This window comes from Cricetulus griseus, chromosome 4 (assembly GCF_003668045.3).
Source record: "Cricetulus griseus strain 17A/GY chromosome 4, alternate assembly CriGri-PICRH-1.0, whole genome shotgun sequence".
NCBI lineage: Eukaryota > Metazoa > Chordata > Mammalia > Rodentia > Cricetidae > Cricetulus > Cricetulus griseus.
The window spans coordinates 162,397,005-162,423,433 of record NC_048597.1 but is presented as its reverse complement, the minus strand read 5'-3'; the positions used below and the strand labels follow the sequence as shown (position 1 = coordinate 162,423,433).

The 26,429-nt window shown below is 42.1% G+C and overlaps 1 protein-coding gene across 1 annotated transcript; it reads left to right on the top strand.

The window, feature by feature from the left end:
* Positions 1-26,071, top strand: Dlat (dihydrolipoamide S-acetyltransferase). Its single transcript, XM_027412144.2, has 14 exons — positions 1-358; positions 771-872; positions 1,255-1,379; positions 1,533-1,695; positions 4,410-4,536; positions 7,079-7,266; positions 8,419-8,560; positions 14,999-15,066; positions 15,663-15,758; positions 16,130-16,237; positions 19,876-19,991; positions 22,552-22,714; positions 23,386-23,522; positions 24,638-26,071. Exons 1-14 carry the CDS (start codon positions 83-85, stop codon positions 24,765-24,767), a joined length of 1,941 nt encoding a protein of 646 aa, XP_027267945.1. The 5' UTR covers positions 1-82; the 3' UTR covers positions 24,768-26,071.
* The last annotated feature ends 358 nt before the right edge of the window (positions 26,072-26,429 follow it).

Sequence of the window (26,429 nt, the reverse complement as noted above, 5' to 3'; positions counted from 1 at the left end):
GGCTGACGGCAGAGCCGCGCTGCTCTTGGAGAGGTCACTCCGGAGACGGCGGAGCTTTTGGGGCGTGGGGGTCGGTGGCAGGATGTGGCGCGTCTGTGCGCGGCGGGCTCAGAGTGCAGTCCCCAGGGCCGGACTCGGGGCTCGGTGGGCAGTCTTGAAGGAAGGCCCCGGGGCCCCGTGCGGGAGCCCACGGGCCGGCCCCGCTGCGGCTCGTTGCAGCAGCGGGACCCCGAGCTACGGGGTCCGCTTGCTGTGCGGCTGGAGCTCCGGCTCGGACACCGCACCGCATAACCGCTTACTGCGGCAGCTCCTGGGGTCGCCCGGCCGCCGCTCTTACAGCCTCCCCCCGCACCAGAAGGTGAGTGTTCGACCCCGGACCCCGTTGTCCTTCAGAGCCAGTTCCTTGACGTGGGGGAATCCTCCTTGAGAGGCCTCTGTGAGCCAGCTCCGGTCAGGATCTATTACCACTTTGCCCAAGACCTTCCCAGTGGGGATCTCTTCCATTGAAAGAAGAGCTTCAAGCCTGGGGCTATATGCAAAAGGTCTGTGGATTCTCACGTGCTTTCATCAGATCCACTAGACTGACTGGAGGATCAACCTACCATTGAAAATCATCAACTATTGGGGTGCTCGAACTCCCCTTCTATTCCCAGTGACCAGTTTGTAATGGGACCCAGTGAATTCTTTGCATGAAGTGAATGTAATGAAACTCTAAACCACATCGAGAGGTAAGTATCCCTGTTTTAATTATGCTTCTTTTTCTCCTCCAGGTTCCATTGCCTTCCCTTTCCCCTACGATGCAGGCAGGCACTATAGCCCGCTGGGAAAAAAAAGAAGGGGAAAAAATCAACGAGGGTGATCTAATTGCAGAGGTAAGTTTTAAAATATGCAGCTGATTTTAAGGGAGAGGCTTTGTTGAGTAGACTAGCCTTAGCTTTCTGGTGGGTAGTAACTCCTTCCTCTTTAAGAAACTTATTTTTTGCTCCCACAGTTATTGGAGTTGATTGCTTAGATAAGTTGTCAGCAACTAGCTAAACTGATTGTTTTTGAGGCAGGGTTTCACCATGTAACTCTGGCTGTCCTGCAAGTCTCAGAGATCTGTCTCCTTCTGCCACCAAGTGCTAGCAATGTCTGGCTTCTACCTAAAATGTTTTCCCGTCTGTGATAGTGGGTTTATCTTCATATGAAATTCTAGACAGTCTAATTACCTGCAGGTTGGCAGTACAGACCCAAGCTAATGCTTTGTGTTAAAAGGTTGAAACTGATAAAGCCACTGTTGGATTTGAGAGCTTGGAGGAGTGCTATATGGCAAAGATCCTTGTTGCTGAAGGGACGAGAGATGTTCCAATTGGATCCATCATCTGTATCACAGTTGGGAAGTGAGTAAAAAAAAAAACCCTTGTAATTTGTGAACATTTGGTGCTCCTAGAGCATGTTAACTCAAAGTGGAGTTGAAGACTTGAAGACTTGCTGGGGGGTGGGGACTGGATTTGCTTTATAAACTCTTACATGCTCCTTTTCTTCTTCTTCAGGGCTGAGGATATTGAGGCCTTTAAAAATTATACATTGGATTCAGCAGCAGCTACTACCCCACAGGCGGCAGCCTCAGCCCCAACACCAGCTCCAGCTGCTTCTGCTGCATCAGCTGCAGCTTGTGCAAAGGCTCCTGGTAGTTCCTATCCTCCTCACATGCAAGTAAGGCTCCGCTTCTGAGTGTTGGCTCCTGATGGTTTTATGTATACATTTTTTTTAATAGGTGGCATTTGCATCCTGAAAACTTTTCATTAAAGATGATAAGCACTTGCCATTTGGCAGTGTGCAGATATTTAACTGTGAATCTTGACGGCTTTTATTTTTGATTTCGTCTCCAAGTGTGTGAACTTGGACAGCTCCTTTAACCTTTCTTAGCCTTAGCACAGGACACAAGATAATACTTGGTTTTTCTCTCAGAAACAATAGTAGAGATTATGAAAATAATTTTTTTCCGATACAAGTAGAATTTGTAATAGAGAACAGGTGATGTCTGTTGAATGAAAGTCCCCAGATGATGTTTTCCTTTGGTTTAGAGTGGTATATTTCCAAGCATGGATGGAGCATTCCAATAATACTCATAAATGAGAAAAGTAACAATAAAGAATGAGTGTGAATTGGCAGTTAATAATATCATTGGTTATTCTTCCAAAGGACCTTGTTTGATTCCCAGCACCCACAGGGCATCTCACTATCTGTAACTCCAGTTCCAGGGAATCTGACACCCTCACACAGACACAAATGTGGGCAAAACACCAATGCACATAAAAAATAAAATAAGTCATTTAAAGAAAGAAGTATGGATTAAGTGTACAGAATAACATTATAACAAAGCTAGTGTCCGTAAATGTCCTTGCCATGAACTTAAATCAGCTTTTAATAAACTAAAACATGCTTCTTTTTAAAAGTAAATTTTCTTTCCTACACATAATCTAATTACAGTTTCCTGTCCCCCAACTCCCAGATCTCCCCACTTCACTACCCATCCAAACCCATACTTTTTCTCTCTCTTATTAGAAAAAAAACAGGCATCTAAAAAAGAATAATAATAAAATAAAAATAAACTAGAATAGGACAAAACAAACAAACATGAAAAAGCCAAAGAAAAATCACAAGAAACATAGACACCAAGATATACATACTGAATGAGTTTATTAGATACTAAGGTTTCCTCTGTATTTATGTGTTTTTTATGTAGGAAGTAGGTAAAATCTAAAGAATTAAGATTTAGCCTTTCTTTAACATTTTTGTTTTTATAATTTATGTATTTTTATTTTATGTATATTGGTGTTTTGCCTGTGTGTATGTTTGTGTGAGGATGTTGGATCCCCAGGAACAGGTGGTATAGACAGTTGTGAGCTGCCATGTGGGTGTTAGGAATTGAACCCCGGTGCTCTGAAGAGCAGCCAGTGCTTTTAACTGCTGAGCCATCTCTCCAGCCCCTTATGTTTGCTTTTTTAAGACAAGGTGTAGTTGGATTTTTCTTTGGGAGGACAGCGAACAAATAATGACATGAAGATTTACTATTAATTATGAAACCTCAGCTTTAGTTTAGGCTTGCCCCACCAGCTCTTATAACTTAAATTAACCCATTTATATTAATCTGTGTTCTGCCATGTGGTGTTACTTCATCTCTGTATTGTCCATCCCTCTTTCTCTGGCTGGTGACCCTGCCCTTCTTCCCAGACTTCTCTCTGCCTGGGAGTCCCACCTATACCTCCTGCATAGCTATAGGTTGTTCAGCTTTTTATTACACCAGTCACAGCGGTACATCTTCATAATAGTGTACAAATATCCCACAACAACAGGGTTTCTCTATAGCCCTGGTGGTGTGCCATCACCGCCCAGCCTAACTTTACTTAACTTTATAGGAAGTTATCTTCCTTCCTTCCTTCCTTCCTTCCTTCCTTCCTTCCTTCCTTCCTTCTTTTCTTTTCTGTTTTGTTTTTCGAGACAGAGTTTCTCTGTGGCTTTGGAGGCTATCTTGGAACTAACTCTTGTAGACCAGGCTGGTCTCGAACTCACAGAGATCCGCCTGGCTGAGTGATGGGAACAGATCTCAGGTTCTATGCAAGAGCAGCAAGTGCTCTTAACTGCTGAGTCATCTCTCTAGCCCTTAATTAAAAAAAAATAAAAATTCTTGTATCTAGTAAGTGTGAAATAAGTGTGGTCTCTTATGAGTGAAAAGATAAATAGATACTCATTGCAGAACACAGCAAATTCTACAGAGTGGTTTGTCTAGACCAAGATCATTCTGTGAAAATGAGAAGTATCCTTCGTAACCTAGAGCAGCAGTTCTCAACCTTGGGGTAGCTTAGTACATATCTTACATATCAGATATTTAGATTAAAATTCATAACACTAGCAGAATTTCAGTTATGAAGTAGCATGGAAATAATTTTATGGCTGGGAGTCACCACAACATGAAGAACTGTATTAAAGGGTTGCAGTGTTAGAAAGGTTGAGAACCCCTGTCCTAGTTGAAAAGAGACTTCGTATACACTGAGGAGCTCATTTTGACCATCTGAAAGAAATCCTTCTTACCTGCCTGTTGGTTTTAACTTCGGAGGATGGGTTGGGGTAACTGGTCAAGTATAATCACCCTTGTTCTGAAGGTGACTTAACTGGTGGAAAGCTTCTAGGCATAGATTCTTGCTGTGATGGGTAATTTGGTTTTGTGGTTGTGGTTTAATTTTGAGCCAATGTCTCACTGTGTAGTTCAGGTTGGTTTCAAACTCATGATCTTTCTCTTCTGCCTTTTGAGTGTTGAGATTACAGATTAATTCCACCAGAGCTGGGTGTGGCAGGGATTGAGTGACCCCAGAACTCTTTTTGTGTGCGGTGCTTCCTGGCTAACCGTGATGCCTTTGTTTCTGCAGGTACTTCTTCCTGCCCTCTCCCCCACCATGACTATGGGCACGGTCCAGAGATGGGAAAAGAAAGTGGGTGAGAAGCTCAGTGAAGGAGACTTACTGGCAGAGATAGAGACTGACAAGGCCACTATAGGTGAGAGTTCTTCAGTTCTTGGTCGTTGAGTGAGGAGGAGGATGGCCATCCTTTCCTGTACTGAGTGAGTGATAACATGAATTTTGTAATTCCTGGCATAATTTAAACAAAGTCATGCACAGTCACATATGTCAGTTCTAATCGATGTACTAATCTACAGTTCTAAGCTGTACTAATCGATGGAGGATATGTCAAGATTTTTTTCTTAGGCCAGGGTTTGCCATATTCTTATGATACTCAGAAGTTGTCCCAGAACTGCAATTGTCTAAACGTAGGAAGGAAGGGAGGGGGAAGGAAAAAAGTCCCCTGCCCCCCCCCCCCCAATCTGGGGCAAGAGAGTACCAAGGGATTTCCAATGATTGTGAGGAAAAACAGACCCCATGCCTGTCAGTCTTCACGTGTATCACATTCCCATGTTCCCCTTCTTTGATTTATTTTATTTTCAGAAACAAAATCCATTAAGCAGCTGTATATTTGTGCTTGTATTCATTGATAATCCTAGGCATTATGAACTTTTTGCCACTCATCCATAGTTTCTAGAAGCAAGAGGCCCACCCATGCCACAGAGTATGCATAGCAGGACCTAGGAGGCATGAGGAAGTAGAAGTCACGGACAGTGAGCGCTCTTTTCACCCCTGCCGTTCTTAAAGAAGCCCAGGGCAAGTGTGAACCAAAGAGTAAGACCCTCCCTCCCACCAGAGCAATTCCATCTTTCTTTTCACATACTACTTCCTCATAGTTTTAAAATGTGGATTTTTGTTGTTTGTTTGTTTGTTTGTTTTGAGATGAGACTGGCCTTTAATCTGCAGTCCTCCAGCCTCAGCCTCCAAGTTCAAGTGCTGGGATCACAGGCTTGTGCCTCACTGCCTGGTTCCCATAGCATTTATTAGAAGAAATGGTTCTGTCTTAAGAAAAAAAAAAAAGCAAAAGGCCAGCAAAATGGTTTGGTGTGGGTAAAGGTGCTTGCCAAACCTGAGATCAAAGGTTTGCACACCCTCTGCCCAGCTTTATTGAGTTGTCCCAGTTGGGAAATGGAAGGATTCATTAGAGATGTGTTCATCAAGGAGAACAGCAGAGAGCAAGATCCAGAAGGCAGAACTTGCCCTTTTCAGTAACTTAGTTTTGCTTTTTAAAATTTTTAGTTTAATTAATTGAGTTAATTTCTGAGACAGAGACTCACTCACCCTGGATGGCCTGGAACGCAGAGATCAGAGTGCTAGGATTAAAGGCATGCACCACCATGCCCTGCTGGTATTTCTTTACAGGGAACTCGTTGCTATGTAATCTAGTCTGGTCTTGAACTTTTGAGCTTACTATGTTGCTTGGGTTATCTTTGAGCTTGACATCCTCTATTTCAGCCTCCTGGTGGTGGGGTCACAAAAAAAACAGCCCCCCACCCAGCTTAAAGTTTCACTTTTATAAATCTAAGTGTTTGAGAAAAATAGTAGCTGAATGGCATATTAAGTGTTGTTGCAGGGACCCCAGTGTTGCTGTATTTCCTCACATTGGAATATCTAGCATAATGTCAAGTTCAGTCTTTGAGAAGCTCTGAGAACACGTTTAGTGCTAAAATCCCACGCTGCTGTCCTGCTTGGTAATTCTGGTAACTCAACTTCCGTGGAACTGACTTTCAGCAGTGCATCTGATACCATCTTAGAATCCTGTGAGTTCCACATAAGGACTGCCCTGAGGTGTTTTCAGTAACTCTCATAAGGAACCGCTGTCTGCAGCTCTGGTAGGACAGTACAGTTATCTCAGTATCCACAAGGGATCGTAATGCTCCAGAAAAGTCATCCCTATATGCTCAGCACAGGTGCAATTCTTTCCCAAATTATTTTGGCCTCAGGATTTGGAGAGCTGACTGCATTGTTTTGTTTACTCTGTTCCAGGGACTGTTCCTAAGTTCTTAAATAACATTGATTTAAATCATTTAAACCATAACATTTGCATGAGGATGATATAGTCAGTCATTTCTTGGTATATGTGTAGTCAAACTGATTCAAGGATGGAAGTCTATAGACTGGAGTTCCCTGTATAAGTGGATACAGTATTTGGGGGGCAGGGTGGGGGTCACTGGGATTGAACCCAAGGCCTTGAGCAAATTAATAGGACCTCTATTACTGAGCTATGCCTCTATTCAAGTATACTTTTAATCATTCCCAGTTACTTGTAATGCCTAATACAACAGTGCTGTGTGAGTAGTTGTTACACTGTATTACTTAGGAAACAGTTGCAAGACTAAAAAGTGTATGTGCTAAGTTCAGATCTCCATTGGCTAACTACATAGTACAATGTAACATTTGACCTACAGTTGAATGAATTTAGGGATGCAGAATCTGTGGACAGAAGTTGACTATACTATTCCTGGTTCCATGTTCCCGTGTTAAAGACTTGAAACAGGGACACAGAGAGGTTAAGCAGCTTGTAAAAATAAAACCGAACCAATGCCAGTAGTGTGAATGTGAAAAAAACCTTTTACCTGAAACTCTGGTGAATCTGTAAGAACGTCTTGAGTACCATAATATTTTCCTTTCTTCTTAAGGCTTTGAAGTACAAGAAGAAGGTTATCTGGCAAAAATCCTGGTCGCTGAAGGCACAAGGGATGTTCCCCTGGGAACCCCACTTTGTATCATAGTAGAAAAACAGGAAGATATAGCAGCCTTTGCAGACTACAGGCCAACGGAAGTGACCAGCTTGAAGCCACAAGCACCACCACCTGTCCCAACCCCGGTAGGTATGCTTCTGAACTGGAACATTATCCTTTCAGACAGATGATAGCCCAGGCTCCTGTGTGTCCAGATCCTACAAGCAGGAAAGTGCCCAGCATCTCCTATTAACCTGCGGTGTATAGCATGTGCCGTCCACCTGATGGTCAGTAGTTTGCCTCCATCTTGAGTCCTGTAAGAACAAAACCGAGTTACATATTCTTCTGCTTTCAGTGTGAAGGTCATGCCCACGGGAGGTGATGCTCTCACTCTACATTTTCTGTTGCTTTATTAAATACCTGTTGTTATTTTCAGTTCTGGTATTTGTGTATTTTTTTGTAGCTGATGAACGTGTGTTTTGGACTTGGGATCCTGATCTGACGTGACGTGTAGTAGCATCATACACTCGTGCTCTTCAGCATACACCTCTGAGGGTTTAAAAAGGTGTACCTTTCCTCAGCCGAAGCTTGACTCCTCACTGACTTATTTTGATGGGGATGTTGTCAGGAAACAGTGTAGTCCATTCCTTAAGACACTCGAAACATGGGACCTGGTGGTATCATTTTATATCCTGAAGTGAGGTTAAATAAAGGCAGACATGAGGTTAGTTATACTCTGAAAATAATGAAGTAGAAGAAGCTAGGTGTGTGGTGGTTCCAATACTTGGAGAGGCTGAGGCAGTAGGATCACCATGGGTTACAAAGTCTCAAAGTGGGGAAAATGACAGGTGACAAGGATGTTATACACAGGTCTGATGTGTTTATCTAATTATTCTTTATTAATAAAGAATCGGGAGTCAGAAATCGGGGTAAGAACCTGAAAGATCAGAGAGGCAGCATAGCAGACACCAGTCATCTCCTATCTCTTCCGTTCCTCCATCCAAAAGGCTGAGATCCTCTCCCAGGCCCACCTGTCCTCAGCCCTCCAAAACCTCTATGGTTAATGGTTTTGGTCAGCTAGTGGCTAGCTCCACCCTCTGACACACAACACTGGTTAGTTTAATTCCATACCTCTCCTGATATTGAGACTTGTGTGTTAGTCCAACCAGAAAAATGCATTATGTTCTTAGGGGACGAAAGTTACTAATTACAAAGACTTTTACTGTATAAAATATGAACCTGTGTTCTTTCAGATTATCTTTGCAGTAATGAGTGGATACTTTTAACTTTTTTCCAAGGTGGCAGCTGCTCCTCCCACTGCCCAGCCTCTAGCACCTACACCCTCAGCCCTTCCTGCTGGACCAAAGGGAAGGGTGTTTGTTAGCCCTCTTGCAAAGAAGTTGGCAGCAGAGAGAGGGATTGACCTCACCCAAGTTAAAGGTAAGTTTCTTTCTAAAGAAAGGAGTTACAAAGTTAAAGTTTAGCTGTCCATAAGTTTAGTTAAATGCTGTCCATAAGACCAACACATACAACTGTGTGGAACATAGATATCTTTGTTCCTTCATGGAGCAGGGAAATCATTGTATTTTATGTGATCTGTCTAGTGTTGCCTATGTAATTTGTGTGCCTTTAAAAATGTTCCTGTATTTAGAGGAAATCTTTAAAAGCAGTGCTGAGAAAAGGAAACTTCCCTCCACATTTGTCCTCAGAACTCTGAGGAGCTCCTTTAATCTTTCAGGGACCACAACTCAGGGAAGCTCTGGTTTTGTGGATTTGGTACAGAAAAGAATTTCAGGACTTGTCAGAATGAAGCTGAGTTGGTTTTAGTAAAAGTAGAAAGGCATTCACAAGCTGGTTGTGGTGGTACCCACCTTTAATACTAGCACTTGGAGGCAGATGCAGGTGGATCTCTCATTTTGATGCTAGCCTGGTTTACAGAGAAAGTTTCTAGAAAGCCAGGACTGCACAGAGAAACTGTCTCAAAAAATCAAGAACAACAATGAGAGAGATGAGGGAGGGAGGAAGAGAGAGAAAGAGAAGGAAGGGTGCTCATAAAATAATGAAAGAATGGTGTAGTTTATTAAAAGATATTTTAATGAAGATTTTTAAAGCATGAGGGTTAAGAGAAATAATAATATATACCCAAGTATAGGTATGGGCTTTTTAAGGGAGAGTCATAGTAGGTCAGACATACCCAAGTGTAAATGTGAGTCCACAAGGGAGAGTTGTAATTAAATGTCCTACCATTAGCCATGTGTACCACTTTTGTAGCTCTTTTCCCTCCCTCCTTCCCTTGGTAATAAGATTATGGGGTGGCTCTGAAGGTGCAGTGGATGTGATAAGGAAAAACCAGGAGTGCAAGGGTTTTAGTGTTGGTCTACTGTGGATAGGGTTTCTGATGAGCTTCCTAGAATATTTCTGGTTTAGCTTTGGGAAGTAGGAAAGGCCTTCAGCAAATGTTAATTGCTGGAATCCTTGCTTCTCAGCTGGTGAGGGGCTACTTTTATTTCTCCTGTCCCCCTATTTCTCCCTGTCTTACTTAATTGTTGGCAAAAGCATATGTGTTTGTTGAGCAATATTAAGTTTTAAGACTTGCTGTGTGATAAATCTCAGTGCTACGGTGACTGAGTGTAGCAATACAGGGCTGGTGAGATGGCTCATCAGATAAAATGCTGCTGATGACCTGAGTACTGCCCCTGGAACCCACATGATAGAAACAGAACTGACTCCTATGTACAGTGTGTCACCTGGGGGTTGAACTCAGGTCATCAGTGTTGGCAGCAGCAGCCTAACACATTGAGCCTTCTCAACAGCCAATTCTTTCTTTTCCTTTTTTTTTTTTTTTCATTTTATACTGAGTGAGGGTTGAACCTAGGATCTCATTCATAGTAGACAAGCATTGTAACAAGTATATTCTTAGCCCCTCTCTTTACTTTTATTTTGAGATATCGTCTCAGAATAAAAACCTTGCCCAGGCTGCCCTGTCTTCAGCCTCTTGAGTAGTTAGGCTCACGGGCCTGACCCACCAGGTCCTATTTTAAATTCTGTATTCTTCCCAATACCCTGTGCTGCCTGTCCCTGCTCTACCATCCATAGTCACTGAAGAAAACTACAATTATGTCCTCTGATCTGCAGCTGTGTGCACTCGGTCTGATTCTCACCCACTACCAAGCTGCCGTTTTTTGTTGGAGGTCAAACTGATCTGAAAACAAAGCATCAGTTTTGCCATTCTTTATACATTTTTGCTTAGTATTGAAGACAAGTTTAAGGCATTTCAAAGAGCAGAGGGGCTGTGTTAATAACTGCCTGAAGAACTGGACTGGTAGGGTCATTTGTTGAAGAGTTAGCAGCACTGGTTATTTTACTAGAGGGATAAATTGAAGTATCCCAGTATTGTTTTCATGCAGGCAGGGTTAATCAGTCCCTTTATTATTAGCTAAGCAGATACACACAGAGTGCCATCTGTGTGTATAAGATGGAAAAACGTTCTGACTTCACTGGCCAGCAGTGGAGGATGAGTGAGCAGAAGTGTACTGGAGTGAAGAGTGGGATCCAGAGCTGACTGCTCAGGTTTAAATGTCAGCTCTGCCGTATGCTAGCACTGTGACCTTTCCTGACTCTGTAACTTGTATATAAAAATAATACTTAATAAGTTGTGAAGATTAGTAAGTAAAGAGTGCTTGTGCACAGAAAACATGTTAGCTCTCCTGGTTCTAAATTTCCATTGTGATCTGAGATGATGTAAGAGCTAAAAAGGAACAGACTCAATGATAAACCTGTCTATGAGTGACAGTGACAGGACAGGGTGGCTCTGTGAGGAGGCTCTTTCCAAGGAGGAATCACCTGTGAGCCAGCCATGTGAGGTACTGAAGAAAAGCTTTTTGGCAGAGGTTGGTATGTCAGCAGCACATGGTCTGGAATCATACAAACCTTGACATGCCTGAGGAACATAACAGAACATGTAGAGTGAAGGGGAGAGGAGAAGATAAGGGTGAGAAGAATTAAAAGCAGCTGGGTCTGATAGATCGCACACACCTGTAATCTAGCTGGGCAGAATCAGACAGAAGGAAGGATCTGCTGGTCTGGTTGTTCAGGGCCTCCTGGGCTACAGGCGAGCTAACCACTGAGGCAGCTGGGGCTTAAGTACAGTGGTAGAGCACTTGCCTAGCATTGTGTGAATGCTAGCATTCACACGGCACAAAAATATCTTCAGTTGTTTCCAGGGTACCCTGGGAAGCAAAATGCCCTCCTTGAGAATCTGGTCCATTAGAAACATTTGGGGTGACATAGGGCAGAATGATTTGGCAGAAAACAGAATTCTTTAGAATATAAAAGGATTAGCCTTTAAGATTATGGATGGTTGGTTTGGTGGTAGGAAATAAGAATCCCTCCCTGCTATGGTCTGTTCTATAATTTAAGGTTATCTGATTATCTTGGGAAGTGAGTCTGGGAAGGGTGGGCTTGGAGAGATTATAGAGCAGTCTTCTAGGGCTGGGGACAATGGAAAGGAGACAGTTGGGTTCTGGGAAGCTTCTGGGCTTCTGTCTTAGCTTTTCAGTTCTAAACTGAGTTAGTCAGCCAAGTCTGTGCTTTCTATTCCAAGCAACATTGCTTAATGAGAAGATAAGCAGGTTCTAGAGTTTTGCAAGGGAATGAATGATTCTAACAGTAGTCTGAAGAATGTGATTTGGGCAAAGGAAGGAAGGAAAGTACAGGGACTAATGGCAGCAGGAAGGTCAGGGCTAGTGAAAGTGGAAGGAGTCGGAGTGTCCTTCATTTTACTTAGTTTTTTTTGTACTAAGAATTGAACTAGGCTTTTGTGCCTGTGAAGCAAGTTCTGCACCACTGAGTAGAGAGGGGATGAGGTTGATAAGACTTTGCAGTGGAGGGTGGGAGTGGCCAAGGCCCAGTGAGCTCAAGATCCATGATTGTGTGGTATTCCTAGCACCAAGTATTTGGAGTTTTTCCATATAACCACCAACTGAGTGTCCAACAGTTCAGTCCAGTTCTGACATGAGACTATGGAGTAAGACCGCTCAGATTGCTTTTAAGTACCCAGGGCCACCTGCTTGTGTAACTCATTAACAGAGAATTAAGGATTGCCAATTCTCCTTGGGTTTGATAATTAGCTAAAATGACTGATAGACCTTATTTATATACTATTATTAATCTATTGTAGAGAGTACAGCTCGGACATAGCCAATGGAAGAGATGAATAGGACGTAGTATAGTGGGGAGGGATGCAAACAGCACCCATGTGTTCTCTGGGCTTGCCATCCTTCCAGCACATGGCTGTCCTCACCAACTAGGAAGCCCACTGGTTCTCACCATTCAAAGCAATATTTTCAGAGGGGTGTCGTCATAAAGACACCGTTGACAAAATCATAGGCCAGTGTTCATTGAACTCAGCTCCCAGTCCCTCTCCCCTTAGTGCAATTAGTGCAGGAAGCAGAAGAGTTGGAGGAGGAGATGGGGAGGGAGAATAGAAAGAAGATTTAAACTTCTATCACCCTTTAATCAAGTGTTTGGTCTTACTAGTCCTTATCCAGAAGTCCTGTCCTCAGTGACCTCATTACTATAAACTGGTGTGTTGTAAAGAAGCTTGATTAAAAAAAACACTTATTTTTGAGCAAATTGGAAAGCTTTTGGAAGGTGCATGGCAAGAGCTTGGAACAAAGACCATACATATCTATTTTTCTCATACCCCAGTGCTTGCAAAGAGAAGATTGTTTTTGTTATGGATTTCAGGGATTTAAGCTAGTTTATTTATTCAATATTGGGGCTAAAGGGCATGTGCCAGCGCTAAGGCATATATATGTGTGGAGTTTAGGACAATTTTATGAATTTGGTTCTTTCCTTTATGTGAGTTCTGAGGATTGAACTCTCTGGTCATTAGATGTGTATGTCAAGCACCTTTTCCCATGGGCCATCTCACCAGCCACCAAGAGATGTTTAAGAACTGGAAATAACATGATCTGGGATTTGACTTTAGAAGCTAGGAGCATGGGGCTCTTGTTTGTGGGAAGAAAATGTAGTTTGGTAGATGAAAGAACTCAGAAGTCTGGGTAATGGGTGGATTGTCATCCCCAAGAAAAACGAGTAGCCATGAAATTTAATGAATAGGACTAATTATGATTAGGAGATGAGAGACGGTAGGTTGTATGTCTAGATTCCTGGAGATTCAGAGGGAGTTGAAGAGTTGAGTTGGGGTAGATGGGGGTTGAGACAGGGTCTCATGTAGCCCAGGCTAGCCTTAAACTTGGTGTATGGCCAAGGGTGATCTTACATTCCTGATCCTCCTGACTCTGCCTTCTGAATGCTGACATTTCAAGTGCCCATCACTATGCCTATCTGGGAGTTTAGTTTTTTAGGAAGACAGGGGGCTAGGCGCACACTCCAACCCCAGATCACTCGGTGGCGGAGGGAGTAAGAGAAAGAAAGAAATAAAATCCATTGTAAAAAGACCCAAAGTCAAATAGAGGGGCAAGGTGCTTAGAAAATTTAGCCAAGTCATTAACTACTGAGGAAGAAGCTATTGAGGCTTAAGCCTGTTTGGAGCACAGGTGGTCTGACAACCGTGCCTGCAAAGTGTATTTTGGTGCAAACCACGTTTTGCCTCAGTGTCCCGTTTTGTTTTCACAGTATTGCTGTGAACAAGGGCTGTCACTGTAATTTCCATCCAGCCATTGAGAAGGGTGACTGTGGTCAGCTGTCTAATGTGACAGAACTGTGCATTTTTACTGCCAGTCTAGTCTTCTTCCCTTTGTACCATTCACCTGTGGTACTTTTGGGGGAGCTAGGCGACTCCATGAAAAGCCTTGGCTAACTCAGCAAACTGATGGGTGGCTGACTTCCTCCTGAGGGATGGAGGGTGGTGGCGTCAAGCTTAGTGCTGGTTGCAAGGGGAGGATATGGTTTCTGTGTGCTTACAAGACAGGAATCTAATAGAGGTACTGCCACCTCTGTTCTAGAGCCCTGGTGAGGATAAACAGTTGTAGCCAACTCTGTTTTCATAACGAAGGAAAGGAATTGGGAAGAACTGCACACAACGGGAATCCTTTAAAAGGCTTCGTGGGGGAAGATGAATCAATTTGACCAATTTTTTTCTAGAAGTGAGCCAGTGTAAAAGGTATTATAATAACTAAATTCTGAATCTGCTTCAAGGTCAGGAGGATGTACTTGGGCCTAAGGCTAAACTGAAATGTTATAGATGGGAGGAGGGAGGGGAAATTGAGTCAGTTAAGCCTGTAAGAGAAATAGAAGGTCTTTGAAAGGCATTGTAGTGCAGTGACACTGTTTGGTTTAGTTTTGGCTGGTGTGAATAACTGGGAAATGAATGAGTCTGATGATGAGATCATTGCACTTACATCACCATTCATTACTTTCTGAAGTAAAAAGGTTCATTTGTTCAGAAAATTGTTGTATTACAAAGAAATACGTTATGGTCAAATAAGAGTCTTTTTCAAGGTTCAATGAGTTGGGGTTTCTGGTTTTGTTGTTGTTGTTGTTGTTGATGGTTTTGTTTACTTTTTTAGATAACCACAGCCAACAGCTAATTTTCCTTTTAGATGTATTAACTGTGATCTGTATTAATCTCTGTCAGTATTTCCCAACTTAAAAGTAGGGGAAGAAGCAAAGTAAGAAAATGAAGAGTTCAGTTTAACTAGATGAAACTCTAGGAAAAATGATTACTATTTGCAGTAATTTCAGAGAACCACTGTTGACCCAGGGCATTCTGTGAATTAAGGAGTAATTAATAAAGCCACTGTTCTGCGGGAGAAGCCAAGGCTGTGAGCCCGTCAGTCTCTTCAGGGTCACAGTGTTGACCTTGGAGAACCAAAGGTGTTCTATCACAGTGATATTTATGTGTTTCTTCAGGGACGGGACCAGAAGGCAGAATCATCAAGAAGGACATTGACTCTTTTGTGCCTTCTAAGGCTGCTCCTGTGAGTTACATTTATTTGGCTTTTTAAAATTATTATTACTGTGGGGACTACACATGCTTGACAATCACTCCTGCAACTGAGCTACATCCCTGGCCCCAGCCCTTATTTTTATAGTTATTTTTTTTAATTCTTCAATTTAGAAATGCTTTGCTTTCTCTCCACCCCTGCTCCCCACCTTTTCTGGTAGTGTTGAGGAACCAGGCTAAGAAGCTTGGACCTCAAATCGTACTTCCTCAACATTGTGAGTGCTGGGATTGTAGGTATACACCACCATGCGTTGACTACCTTTACAATTTCAATAAAAACTAGTCATTGAATATACACTTCCTCAAAAAATGATAACTCTTAAAACATTTAGAGTTTAGAGTTCTAAGTAAAAAAAAAAAAAAGAAAGAAAAGAAAGAAAGTTAAGAACAATCCTCTTAATTAAGCATCTAAAGCAAGTCCCTTTTGCTCCCGGGGATGGAGACATTATTCTTCAGAACTTGCCTGTTTGACTTTGGCATGTGTTCCTCCACGGCAGTAGCACCTCACAGGTGGTCCTCCAGCTGACACTAAGATCCTCACAGTCACTGCTTTTGTCTTTTCCCTCTTAGGCTCCAGCAGCTGCCGTGGCTCCCCCGGGTCCAAGCGCCGCACCAGCTCCTGCAGCAGGTGTCTTCACTGATATCCCCATCAGCAACATTCGCCGAGTAAGAGCAGCACCGCAGTCTGGAACCACAGCTGTTGGGCATTTTCCTTTTCACTCTGGTTGTTGAATTGTGCCATAGTTTAAAACACTGAGAAGGATCTTGTCAGTTGAAAATACTGGATTACTAGTGTAAGAGAGTTTGGTGAAAATACTGGATTATTAGTGTAAGGGAGCTTGATTTAGTCAGTTGAATAAGTGGGATAAAGAAACCTCTGTTTTGGCTAATCTCTTAGAAGGTGCAGCCCTCTGTCTTCTTGCTCTGACGTGTGAGGTAAGCTGCCAGGGAGCTGAGTGAAGAAGAGGTAAACAACTGAGGGAGGTAAGGTCTGGGCTCAACTACGAGAACTGATGTTGCACTCTCTCTGGTTTCAGGTGATTGCACAGAGGCTAATGCAGTCGAAGCAGACTATACCTCATTACTACCTTTCCATTGATGTAAATATGGGAGAGGTGCTGTTGGTACGGAAGGAGCTTAATAAGGTAAAGCCTGGAAATTCTGTCTTTCCCACTAAAGCTTGACAGTGCTGCCGGTGTACTCTGTTATGAGAAGTGGTTAATGATAGAAAATTCCTGCCACCCGAAATTGTTAAGTAGAGAGTATCCCGAGATGTTTTCATTTAACTTTTTTTGATTTGTTGTAGTTTTCTGGACAGTGTCTTCACTGTGTAGCTCACACCTGGAGCTCCATATAACAAGGCTGCACAGACCTTGCTGTTGGGATTACAGGGGTGCACCACCTCTCCTAGCTTACCTGTTAGCCCTTTAATCCCAGCATCGGGAGGCAGAGGCAGGTGAATCTCTGTGAGTTCGAGACCAGCCTGGTCTACAAGAGCTAGTTCCAGGACAGCCTCCAAAGCCACAGAGAAACCCTGCCTCGAAAAAAACAAAAAAAAAAAGCCTCACTTTGCCATGGATAGGTATTCGTCTAGCAAGTTCAGTGTGCTTTGGTGCTGGAGGCTGATTCAGTGGCTAAGAAATGACGTTAGTGTCTATATCAGATACTACATGCCCACTTAATTTAGCATAAGGCACTCTTGGGAACAGAGAGCATGAAGCAATCTATCTTCATTGCAAGTTTACAATGGAATTGGGCACTACTAAATGTGGCAAGGAGGGAAGATGGTTTTATTAAGGTGATGGTATTCGGTTGTAGTAGACCAGTCTCTTTATGAAGCTGCCTCTCAGTCGTATGTTGGATTACACAGTGTGTTCAGTAGTGGAGGAGTTCAGCAGAGAGTTTAGGGAGACCAGTGATAGTCGGGGAATTCACAGTGCTGTAAGACAAACGTGACTGAATTATGGGAATAGGAAGTGTTTGGACTGCAGAGAGTTGAAGAAAATTCATGCTGATGGTTAAGAGCTTTAAGAGTGGAAATAAGGCTAGGAGATGGAGACCCATGAAGTGCTTGTTGCACGAGTATGAAGCTCCCCATCACTAACATAAAACATTGGCACTTTGATTGCCTGTAATCCCAGCATGGGGAGGCCAGAGACTGGATCCCTGATGCTTGCTCACTAGCCAGTGTAGCTAAGTCAGTGAGCTCCAGGTTCAGCGAGACTTTCTCTCAAAAAATAAGAGAGAGTGGGGCTCAAGAGATGGCTTAGTAGTTAAGAGTGCTTGTTGCTCTTACAGAGAATCCAGGTTCAGTTCTCAGCACCCACATGGGGGCTTACAGCCACCTGTAACTCCAGTTCCAAGGTATACATGCCTCGTCTTTATAGGCAATAGGCTCACACATTGTGCAAATATGTACATGCAGACAGAACACCTATACACATAAAGTAAGTCTTTAAAAATAAATAAATAACAACTAAATTAATAACTAAAAATAAAGAGAGCAAATGAGGAAGACACTCAATCACATAAAATAAATTCTTTAAAAAACAGTAGAACAGGGCTGGAGAGATGGCTCAGAAGTTAAGTGTACTGACTGTTCTTCCTGAGGTCCTGAGTTCAATTCCCAGCAACCACATGGTGGCTCACAACCATCTGTTATAAGATCTGGTGCTCTCTTCTGGTGTGCAGATATACATGGAAGCAGAATGTTGTATACATAATAAATAAAATCTTAAAAAAAAAAACCAAAACAAAACAGTAGAACAAAAGAACCCCATCAACTCCTTAGAATAGTGTGCAGGACTTTTCTGACTTCTGTGCTGTTTTCCCACCACTGATGACACTCTGGTTGTCTTGGTATTGTCTCAGTACTACACTCTAGTGCTTGTGTTCTCTTAGTATACAGCCTACTGGGTCCATGTGGCTTCCTCCTTCACCTCTTCAAGGACTTGGAAAGTATTATTGTCTTGACAGGTCTTCCTTATTCTAAATTTACAACCTTCTCTCCACATGTTCACACAACACTTTCTAAGATACTCTAAATTTCAGTTACTAATCCCTTTTAGAAAGTGTGCTCCCTGAGAGCAGAACTTTTCTTTATTGTTGACTGCTTCATACCGAGTGCCTTAACATTGTGTACCCAGCACAGAGTGGGCACATACAATACACTTAATTGCATGAATGATCAGCAGCAGAGTTCATAAATGACTACAGGGACTAAAGATGATGACATACAGTTACTGTCAAAATATTGAAACGGGGGGCCGGAGAGATGGCTCAGCGGTTGAGAGCACTGACTGTTCTTCCAGAGGTCCTGAGTTCAATTCCCGGCAACCACATGGTGGCTCACAACCACCTTGAATGAGATTTGGTACCTTCTGCTGGCATGCAGGTAGAAGACTGTATACATAATAAATAAATAAATAAAATCTTTAAAAAAAATATTGCAATAGGGCTGGAGAGATGGCTCAGGTATAAGAACACTTATTCTTACAAGGACCCATGTTCAATTCCCAAAATCCACACATCAATTTACAGCTGTCTGTAATTCTCCTTCAGGGAGTTACAGCATGCAGCATGCATGTGTACACACACACACACACACACACACACACACACACACACACACACACACACACACACACACACACAGAGGCTCGCGCGAGCACACACACATGCACACTAACACTGAGGGGTTGTTAACTTGATTTTTTATTTCTAGAAGACTAGGTGAAGATTGTATGTTTTATGTTTTATGTTTACCCTTTAAATGTTTGGTAGAATTGGCCAGTAAAGCTGGAAAGGTTGATGGGCCGTGGTGGTGCCCGATTTTAATCCTGCCACTTAGGAGGCAAAGGTTGGTGGATCTCTATGATTTGTAGACTAGGCTACTAGTCTAGTCTACAGAGCTACTTCCAGGGCAAAGAGAGAGCCAGAGAGAAAAGTTGTGTGGTCTAGTCTTCTGTATGAGCGGATTTCCATGACCAGTTTCATCTCTTTGTGTTTATTCTGAGTTGGTTTTTTGTTGTTGTTTGTTGTTGTTGTTTTGCTTGCTTGCTTGCTTGCTTGTTTGTTTGCTTGGTTTTTCCAAGACAGGGTTTCTCTGTGTAGCTTTGGAGCCTGTCCTGCTCGAACTCACAGAGATCCTCCCTTTGCCTCTGCCTCCCTACTGCTGGGATTAAAGGCATACACCACCATTGTCCGGCAAGTTTGTATTTCTTAAAGTTTGTTTCTTCCTAGAAACTTGTGCATTTTATCTGGGTTGTCTGATTTGTTGGTGTTGGATATTCATAGAATACTTTCTTTTTTTACGTAGGCGAGATAGTGTGTCCCCCATTTCACTCCTAATTTGAGGTTTTTGAGTCTACTTCCTTTTTCTAAACCAAACATTTGTTAGTGTGGTTGTCATTTACTTAATCATTTATTTATTTATTTATTTTGGTTTTTCGGGACACAGTTTTTCTGTATAACCTTGGCTGTTCTGGGACTCGCTTTGTAGACCAGGCTGGCCTTGAACTCACAGAGATCTACCTACCTCTCTCAGTATTGCTGGGATTAAAGATGGCATGTGCCTCCACCACCTAACTTACTTGATCTTTTAAAAAGAAAAACAAACTTGGTTCTGTTGAGTGAAAATAGTGACATACCATAACTTACAGTATTCAGCTGCTTCAGTGCCAAGGAGGAAACACGTAGCTCCTAAGGCCTATATTAAACAGATAAAAGAACCAGCATTTGGGGGAGACAGTTTAATAAAACTAGTTGTTTGTTGTTTTAACAGATGCTTGAAGGGAAAGGAAAAATCTCCGTTAACGACTTCATCATAAAAGCTTCAGCTTTGGCTTGTCTGAAAGTTCCCGAAGCAAACTCTTCTTGGATGGACACAGTTATAAGACAGTAAGTTGACTGGAGAAGGTGCACACTGACTTGAAGTTTGCTTGTGTCTGCTAACTGCAACTAGGGATGGGGGGGAGGTAACATCTGTGATAAACAGGGTTTTTTGTTTTGTTTTTTGTTTGTTTGTTTTTGGTTTTTCCAGACAGGGTTTCTCTGTGTAGCTTTGGAGCCTATCCTGGCACTTGCTCTGGAGACAAGACTGGCCTTGAACTCACAGAGATCTGATAGCTTCTGCCTCCTGAGTGCTGGGATTAAAGGCATACGCCACCAAGGCCCGGCGATAAACAGGTTTGAAACAGTGTAAAATACTTGAGATGGTGCCCAGCTGGGCAGTAAAGACTGTAATTCCTCACATTGAACTGGGTAAAAGGAAACAGGTGTAAAATACAGTCTAGTTACATAACAACGACTGTCAGGAAGCAGGGAGTCAGACATCTGGTTACCAAGGACTTCTTCCAGCTGTAGATAACACTGAAAAGCATTTATTGATAAATAGATTCATGACTAACTTGGTACATTTCATTAGGTTTTTTGAACCACTTTATCAGTAACTGTCTTCACTTGCATTTTTTAGATGAAGAAACAGGTTCAGTGAGTTCTGTAAGCTTGACCCCCAGTTACTAAGTTGATCAGTGTCAGAATTCCAGCTCTAGTCCAGACCTTTTCTAGTATGTAGGTAGGCACTTATATATATTATATTTTTAGTTATGTATCTGAATGTGTTTCTGTGTGTGGGTATGTGCAAATGAGCACAGATATACCCAAGGAGACACGAGGCACCAAATTCCTTAGAACTTAGAGTGGTGTTACACCCAATCCCTCTCAGGCAGGCAGGGATGTGAGTCCAGGTGATTCTTAACACCCTGTCTCAAAAAACCAAAAAAAAAAAAAAAAAAAAAAAAAAAAAAGAACTGGAATTACAGTTAGTTGTTAGCTGCCTGACATAGGTGCTAAGAACCAAATTTGGGTCCTCTGCAAGAGCAGTGTATTGCATTTAACTGAGCAGCCCCGGCATTATTACAATTATTACTTTGTTTGCTGTGCTCACACACTTACATTACCACTTACACATGCACATATCCTCAGAGATCTGCCAGTCAGTTTTGTTGTGGGCAGCAGCTAGGTGCTTCATTCTGATTCTGTGTACCTGGAGATAGTGTCAGATCTCAGAGATTGGGCCTCAGTCCCACATGACTGCCCCCTACTTTCAGATCTGGTTCCCATGACCCCATTAACAGGGCAGCTCACAGAGCTTAGGGAAATGCTCAAATGTACTGTCTTACTGTAAATAATTCTACCAAGGGTACAGATGAAGTCGAGGCCACCTTGACCTACAGAGTGAGACAGGTCTCCACAGAGTTGCTACTCAGGTATATATATGGCTGGTCTACTCTAGAAAAGATTGGAAATTCTGCCTTAAGGTCTTCTGAGACACGGCCACCTCTGTGTCCTGGGCACTCTGGTTTCTCCCCTAAGATGTCTCTGCTTTTTTTTGTCTTGCTTTCCTTCCTCCCTTCCTTCTTTTATACTTCCCTATCCCCCTCTTTCCCTTCCCTTCCCTTTGGTGTGTATATGTGTATCAGAGCCAACTTCAGGAGGACTTCTGGGAGGACCTTTTCTCCTTCCACGTGGGTTCCCAGGATTGGACTGACGTTGTCATTTTGGCTGCAGGCACCTTTACCCAGCCCCAACCCCCAGTGTGTCCCTCCTCTCACCCTGTATTCTATCTGCTCAAGCTTTGTTGCAGAGAGTTTCCAGATACTCTGCTTGACTTAAAACCCAGAAAGGTCAGTTTGTTTCATGCTGATTATGATGGTCTTCTTGTGAGCCACTGGGTGGCTCACCAAAGGGAAGTTAAAGTGTGAATTCCATCAACCTTCTGATAATTCTCTCCCCACCCCTTTCATTTTTTTTAGAAGTACAAGTGAAGAAGAAGACACATCAAGATGTTAACTTGTAGGATAGACATCTCTGAACAGTAGTGCACTTACCTCTAAAATCTTAAGTGTGAGAGTGTGTGGGTGGTGGTGTATGGGTGTGGGTATGTGTACATGGGGGTGGTTGGTGGTACAGGATATCAAACTCATGAATTTGCATAGGCAGGTGCTCTACCACTAATCTGCATCCTATGCACCTACAGTGTTTGAAGTAAATATCCACGGTCCATATTTTCTTAAACCTTTCACTTCTTTTTTTCTTTTCCCCTCAGAGCAGAGGATGGAAGAACTGGGGGAGACCCCCCCAGCTCTCCAGCGCTCTCTCTCTCTCTCTCTCTCTCTCTCTCCCTTCTCTCTTCTCTCTCTTCTCTCTCTCTCTCTCTCTCTCTCTTTTTTCCTTTCTCTAAGGTTTATTTATTCTTATGAGCATTGATGCTTTGTCTACATGAATGTCTGTGTGAGGGTACCAGGTCCAATTGGCAGCTGCCATGTGGGTACTGAGAATTGAACCTGGGTGCTCTGGGAGAGCAGCCAGTGCTCTCAGCCCTGAGCCCGCTCTCCAGCCCCCTGCAGCTGTTAATCCTCCATGTTGATGAGTTCAGTTCCTTTTTCTTTTTCAACAGAAATCACGTGGTTGATGTCAGCGTTGCTGTCAGTACCCCTGCAGGACTTATCACTCCAATTGTGTTTAATGCACACATAAAAGGACTGGAAACCATTGCTAGTGATGTTGTTTCTTTAGCATCCAAAGCAAGAGAGGGCAAATTACAGCCTCACGAGTTTCAGGTATGATACCATGCTGATCTGTAAGGAGTGTGTCGCTTTGTAAATCAGCCTAATGCTTTTGTTGCATTTTCCATTTGTGTTCTGCTACATAGACATGATACTTGTGTTGTTGGGAGTTTCTTGTCCCTCTAGGTTCCACCACCCTTCTCAGCCCCAATAAGCACACAAAGACTTAACATTAATTATAAAATTGTTGGCCGATTGCTAGGGCTTCTTATTGGCTAGCTCTGTCTAAATTATTAATCTATAACTACTAATCTATGTATTTCTACATGACCTTATTTTACCAGAGAACACCTGGTGTGTCCTATCTTCCTGCCTCTATTGGTCAAATCTTTTATTCATCAACCAATAAGAGGAACATATATATGTGTGTGTGTGTGTGTGTGTGTGTGTGTGTGTGTGTGTATCCCCCATCATAATTGGACTTGAAAATAAAGCAGTTCAGTTCCATGGGAAAAACTGAAAGGCATATTTTCATAATTTCATGGGAAGGCCAACAGAACTGACTTTGTTTCTTATCATAATGTGACTTTGTTTCTTATCATAATGTGTATCCTACTCAATGCTTTCTTAAATAAAAAGTGTCTCGTGGCTTCTTCAGAGAATATTTGTAATTTTTGGGATAGTTATGTTGACATTGTAATCTACTTTTACATTCTTTCCTTTAGGGTGGAACATTTACAATATCCAATTTAGGAATGTTTGGAATTAAGAATTTCTCAGCAATTATTAACCCACCTCAGGCCTGTATTTTGGCAATTGGTGCTTCAGAGGATAAACTCGTCCCAGCAGATAATGAAAAAGGGTGAGTAGGAAAGCAGAGAAGGTGTTGGGAACTCGATTGTGTCATTTTATTACATAGATAGGGCTTTAGGTAGATTTGGTCAATACAGCATGAAATGCAAAGGGAAGCCACTTTTAATGCACTAACTCCAGTCAGTCATATTTGAGATGTGATCTTACTTGAGATTTTTTGTTTTTTTTTTAAGATTTTATTTATTTACTATGTATACAACATTCTGCTTCCATGTATATCTGCACACCAGAAGAGGACCACATCAGATCTCATAATGGATGGTTGTGAGCCACCATGTGGTTGCTGGGAATTGAACTCAGGACCTCTGGAAGAGCAGTCAGTGCTCTTAACCGCTGAGCCATCTCTCCAGCCCCCTTACTTGAGATTTCTAGATGGCAAGTTGGCACATCTTTTCTTCAAGAGTCAGATAGTAAATATTTTAGCTTTTGGGGCCATATGATCTGTCTGTTACTGATTCCTTGCCATTGTACTAGGTAAAAATAATATGCTAATCACTTACAGAAAAGTAGATCTATATCAAAATAGACAGAAAGCAGAATTTGGCCTGTGTTGTATAGTTTGGCACCCATGTTCCAGGGATGTATTTAGTTTTTCTTCAAGGTGTCAGTTTGAGCTAAAGATGAAGAGTGGGTGGAACCAGTCCTCATGTGCAGATCTATAATGTTCTAGGGACTGATTCAAGAGGGTCAGAAGTTCAAAGCCTACCTCAACTACGTGGCAAGTTCAAGACCACCTTCATTAACTGTCTCCGAACTTTAAAAACCAGGTTGTTTCAACAGGCATGGTGGTGCATGCCTTTAATCCTAGCACTTGGGAGACAGAGGCAGGCCTGGTCTACAGAGTGAGTTCCAGGACAGCTAGGGCTCTGGTACACAGAGAAATCCTGTTTTGTTTGTTTGTTTTAAGAGGTCTGGAGATATAGCTCAGTAGTAAAGCACTTGCCTAGCATATAAGAGACCTAAATTCAGTCCTCAGAATGAATGAACGATGAATGGGAACTAACCTACCTGGGTAGGATTATAGGGAGGCATCAGCATATGGGTGGCTGTTGTCCCAGGTGCATTGGTTTCTTTAGACTATCCACTCATGTTCTTTCTTTCTAGCTTTGATGTGGCTAGCATGATGTCTGTTACACTCAGCTGTGATCATCGAGTTGTGGATGGAGCGGTTGGAGCCCAGTGGCTTGCTGAGTTCAAAAAGTACCTTGAAAAGCCTATAACTATGTTGTTATAATTTACCCAAGAACTTCTACACTGTCTCTGCTGACATTATATTTATATGTTATTAAACAGCTGGTTCTTTTAAAGTTTCACTAGTTAATTTTATTATGGAGTCTGTCCAGATGATTTATTTGTAATAGGCATTAATGAATCTTTTTAAAATGCCAGTTACACCCCAATATTGTACCCCTCTAAAATTAAACATCAATTTAAAGCTGTATACCCCTAGTGAAGGGACATGTGGCCTAACTCTTCAGTATAAAGTCCTTCCTAGGGATACAGGAGGGGTAGGATTTTGGCTCCCTGCAGATGGGCTCATAAAAATAACCTGGATGAGACCTTGCGTTTAGAGTTTAATTGATTCAGCTTACTTAGTGGAGGGAAACAGAGTCATGAAAAGTATTTCTCATGGGAAGAGCTGGAACTGAAACTTTATTTGGAATCTAACCCTAGAGTTTCCTATTCCATGGTCTTGGTTTATCATCACATGAGAACATCAAAGAAAATAAGTGAAATTTTAAGAGTCAGCATTTTCAACCAACTGTTATTTTTATATGAATCTCTAAATAAAATAGCTTTCCCCTTCTTAGATAAAAGATATAAGCCAACTTCTTGGTATAAATGAGAATTTATGTATTTATTTATAAATGATTTCAATCTATAATTTGAAAATTCTGCAGTTTCGTCCAAATAAAAGAACATGCTTATTGAAATGAACAAGTTGCAGAAGTAAAATTTTCCTTCTAAGATGAACTGGATGTTGATTTAAATGATCCCAATTACCAAATGTCATTACTCAACTGGAGAACTCTGTGGAATAGAGTATGGAATGTATATGGGAGAAATGTACATATGTAATTTATAGTTTTAGAGTTGTATATGTGTCAAAATCCAGTTTTCACCAGATCCTGCCTGAGAAGAAATGGGAGTGAGGATGTTGGTGGGCAGTTGGCAGTGCTAACTACCATGTCCAAACTGGGAAAGCAGGCTCGGCTACCCACAACGCTAAGGAAGTAGGATAGTTGGACAACATGATAATTTCTGGTTGGATAAAGTTTTCTTAAAAATGTATATTCAAGAGTGTTTCGTCCATCAGCCCAGTCCTGTCTCATTGGAGGGAAGAACTTAAATAGGTTGTCCCCCTTACCAGTCTACATGCTTCTTTCTTTTTATTAGGGTTTTCCTTTCTTTCAGAGGGAAGGGGGCTGATATTCAGGATAGTAAAAAATCAGTTGGGAACATTATCACAATTCCAGACTTCTTGTTACAGTGATGTGTTTTAATAAATGTTTGGAATTATTTGTGACTTTAAAATAACCCTGGCCAGTGCTTCCTTGTGTATAATATTTGGGGCCATCCTCTGAAATTTGAAGTGTTTCATTGGTGTTGAATCTGTTTCTAAATGTTCTTTATCACATGGTGCGTAAGTGACACCCCAGAGAGTCCACAGACATCCAGCTGCTGTATCACTGTAGACAGTTCCATGCTTTGACGTGCCTTTTCAGCACTCAGTGATCCTAGGTTGCACTGAAGACTATAGAAAGAACACACTTATCACAAGGGTCCATCGTTAGCATGAGCCAAATCTAGTCAAATGTGAAATTGAGAAATGACTCAGTCTTTGCTAATGCTCTATTGTTCCCTTGAAAGAAAAATAAAAGTTTGTTATCTGACA

Coding starts and splice junctions, on each gene's coding strand:
- Dlat (XM_027412144.2), top strand. CDS start 83: ATGTGGCGCGTCTGTGCGCGGCGGGCTCAGAGTGCAGTCCCCAGGGCC. Junction 1,380..1,532: donor ATCTGTATCACAGTTGGGAA/GTGAGTAAAAAA, acceptor CTTCTTCTTCAG/GGCTGAGGATATTGAGGCCT. Junction 1,696..4,409: donor CCTATCCTCCTCACATGCAA/GTAAGGCTCCGC, acceptor TTGTTTCTGCAG/GTACTTCTTCCTGCCCTCTC.